Source organism: Elaeis guineensis, chromosome 1, assembly GCF_000442705.2.
Source record: "Elaeis guineensis isolate ETL-2024a chromosome 1, EG11, whole genome shotgun sequence".
NCBI classification, from domain to species: Eukaryota; Viridiplantae; Streptophyta; class Magnoliopsida; order Arecales; family Arecaceae; genus Elaeis; species Elaeis guineensis.
This window is the reverse complement of record NC_025993.2, coordinates 179883324-179886376: the sequence shown is the minus strand read 5'-3', so window position 1 is coordinate 179886376 and position 3053 is coordinate 179883324. Positions and strand designations below refer to the sequence as shown.

Below are 3053 nucleotides of genomic sequence, written 5' to 3'. Positions count from 1 at the left end.
TAATCAATAGATATTACTTGTCTCAAAGATTAAGATGCTTGCAACGACAAACCAACTAAAGATTATGAAACTACAAATAACTCAATCAAAACATTCATTCACACGGTGCCTAAAGGAGTCCATCAGGAAAGAAAATAATAACTACGGTGAGTGTAACACCAAGATCAAAACCAATAGAAAAGCAAACAAAATTCTCCATTTATGGTGACATTATACATTAGAACAGGGATGACATTATACTTGATTGCACACCCCCCGTCCCTTCCTTCTTAAAACAAAGAAAAGAAACACAAAAAGAAGACCAACATCCAAAACTTTCTTTTCTTGTTCTCTACACTACGAACGAGGACTAATATAACAAAATAAAGCTAGGCATAGAGGAATCCAGAGGAGAGAGCCATCAAAAGCACAGCAGCCTGCTCCACTTCTCCCATCCTTCTCCTCTTCCTCTCGAGCGTAGATCTCCTCTTCACCAACACCTCGCTTCCCAAACCCAACATCCTAAGCTTCACCGAGACCCCACCCAACTCTTTGGTCGTGGTGGTGGTTCTGCTGCTGCTGCTGCTGCTGCCGCTGCCGCTGCCGCCATCGTCCTCTCTCTTCTGCTTCCTTTCTCTTCTTTCCCCTTCCTTGTGCCCCAGCGCTGCCCTCCTGTTCTTCCGGTAGCGAATCCCACAGGCGTTGCAGAGCGACTGCGATGAGAAGTAACGGCACAAGCAAACAGCAAGAGATCAGATCGAGAGCCCTCACCAAATGAATTAAAATCGAATTCTCCGAGTGTATTAGGGTTTAGATCGATCTATGGTACCTTAGGGCCCGAGGGGCCGCCTCGCCAAAGAGGCGTCTTGGTAGTCCGGCAATCCGTGCAGCTCTTCAGCTCCCCTGAACTCTCTCTGCCACTACTCAGATCTATAGATCCGGTTTCCTGAAGCCAAATCAAAAGAAGAAACAGATCAGCTAACTGAAATCAGTTAAAAATCAAAAGAAAACAGACATCAAAATGGAATCAATCGATCCAAGATCTCACCTTTTCTCCTAACAGATCCATCACTCGTCCCAAAATTGCTCTTTCTCAAAGATCTGAAAAAGAAGGCAACTTTGGATTATGGAATCGAGAGATTGAAGGAAAAATAGGCTCCAAAATGGCTACTTCCTCCCAGATCTGATGCAGGGCTTGGCGCCGAAAAACAAAACCTCACTCCAACTCACTCTCTTCGCGAGATCTTCGATCCCAGCTTATTTGACAGAGAAAAAGTAGGGATCTTCGAAGAACACGAGAGATAAGAGAAAAGGCCGCCGGTAAAGAACAAAACCTCACTCCCTTTCACTAACCTCTGTGAGATCTTTGATCTCTTCTCGATTTCATGAGAAAATGGAAAAAAACTTGGAAGCTTAGAGAGTGAACGAGAGAGACAGCAAAGAGATGAGAGGGAAATCCAGAGAGAGAGAGAGAGGAATGGAGGGAAACGGTAAGGCGTGGAGGGAACGAGGGAAAAAATAGGAGCAGCGGAATAAGGGAGAAAAAGATCCAATTATTTAGTCTATAATAAAATATAATTACTAAAAATGCCACTGAATTAGATTTAATTGATAATTAAATTAAAGGCTTGGGGACCAAGCTTCTGCGGGCGCGGTGCAGCCTTTCTTTATCTGCTCGTGCGGGCGCGAGTTACCGTATCAACCGACATAGTATCGGACACAATTTCAGATCCCCTGCAAACTGCAAACAGCATAGAGCTAACAAACCCAAGGTGGCTGCCATATGTTACATTTCGAGAAGAAATAAACGTCGGCCCCACCATGTAAATTTGGCTGTAGGACGGATTTCTGTTTATGTGACACAGCTGATCTGTCAGCCGAGGGTGCTGCGGCACCGCCACAAAAGCCCCGAAGGCCGGAGAGCTCGGGAAAACCCTAGAGCTAGTTGTTTCGCTGAAATGACTATAATGCCCTTACTTATTTAAATTTTTGACCGTTGTCTGCGTGTCCGCTGTGCGGCGGCGCCAGGGGAAACCTCGGCCGGCGGACCGTGCGCAAGGGGTGACGCGTGGTGGGAAGCATTCAGTCATTTGGGCCTGGTTATCAGCTGACGGTCTGATTGAGATCGGACGGTGGGATTTGGGGCAGTGGAGTAGGGGGACCGACCGTTGGGATGGTCCCGGATTTTACGGGCATCCGGATCCGACCGGACTTACGCCGGGTCCAGCGTACGGTGGGAAGAAACACCATGGGTTAAGATGTGATGTCATAGCAGCCATGTAAACAAATAGACCAATTCGTTTCACTTCGGATGCAATTTTGGCCGCCACCCGTGCCCACCAAAGTACATTCATAGGGGGAGAATAAAGAGCAGTAGAGCACGGATGCTCTGCAGTGCCGCACACCGCATCGCAGCATGAAGTATAATCATAGATGATTGCCATCAAAAAATGAATAGCTATCAAACAAAACGATCTATAGGCATATGCCATCTACATGTTATTTGGTTGCCATCCATCTAAATATACGCAATATTTTATGGTACACCAGCCACAGCACAATTTTGATTAGAGTAACAAATTATATTCTAATTTACCCTATCAATTTTTATTTTTAAGTATACACAATATTTTATGGTGCACCAGCCACAGCACAAATCTGATTAGAGTAACAAATTATATTCTAATTTGCCATATCAATTTTTTTTACTGTCAAGAGAATATCGCTGTTGCCATTGTCATTATTATTTTTAATTATTTTTTAAAAAAACTATAGCTACCGTATCTCTAAAATTAAAAAAAAATAAAAAAGAAAAAAGAAAAGAAAGAGAGAATATAGCTCCAACAATTAGACATATGATCAATAATATATGTAAGTATGCATAACTTCCCAAACATAATACAATTTGGCATCAGTGATATTCCTAAAGTAGTTTGGCACTGTGGTGAAGCCGGCATCAATCTAGCCGTCCAATATATACGGTTCAAGATATTATATGACATTTAGAAGAGAGATATAGAAAAAAAAAGATTAAAAATAAAGACAATAGATGTAAGGTTACAAAGAGATCAAGT

The 3053-nt window shown here is 43.1% G+C and overlaps 1 protein-coding gene across 1 annotated transcript; it reads right to left on the bottom strand.

The window, feature by feature from the left end:
- Positions 1-176: 176 nt before the first annotated feature.
- On the bottom strand, positions 177-1520 carry LOC140854662 (GATA transcription factor 15-like). Its single transcript, XM_073250563.1, has 3 exons — positions 1028-1520; positions 809-925; positions 177-692 (listed from the first exon to the last, which is right to left on the bottom strand). The coding sequence occupies exons 1-3, from the start codon at positions 1046-1048 to the stop codon at positions 369-371; spliced, it is 462 nt and encodes a 153-aa protein (XP_073106664.1). The 5' UTR covers positions 1049-1520; the 3' UTR covers positions 177-368.
- Positions 1521-3053: the final 1533 nt, after the last annotated feature.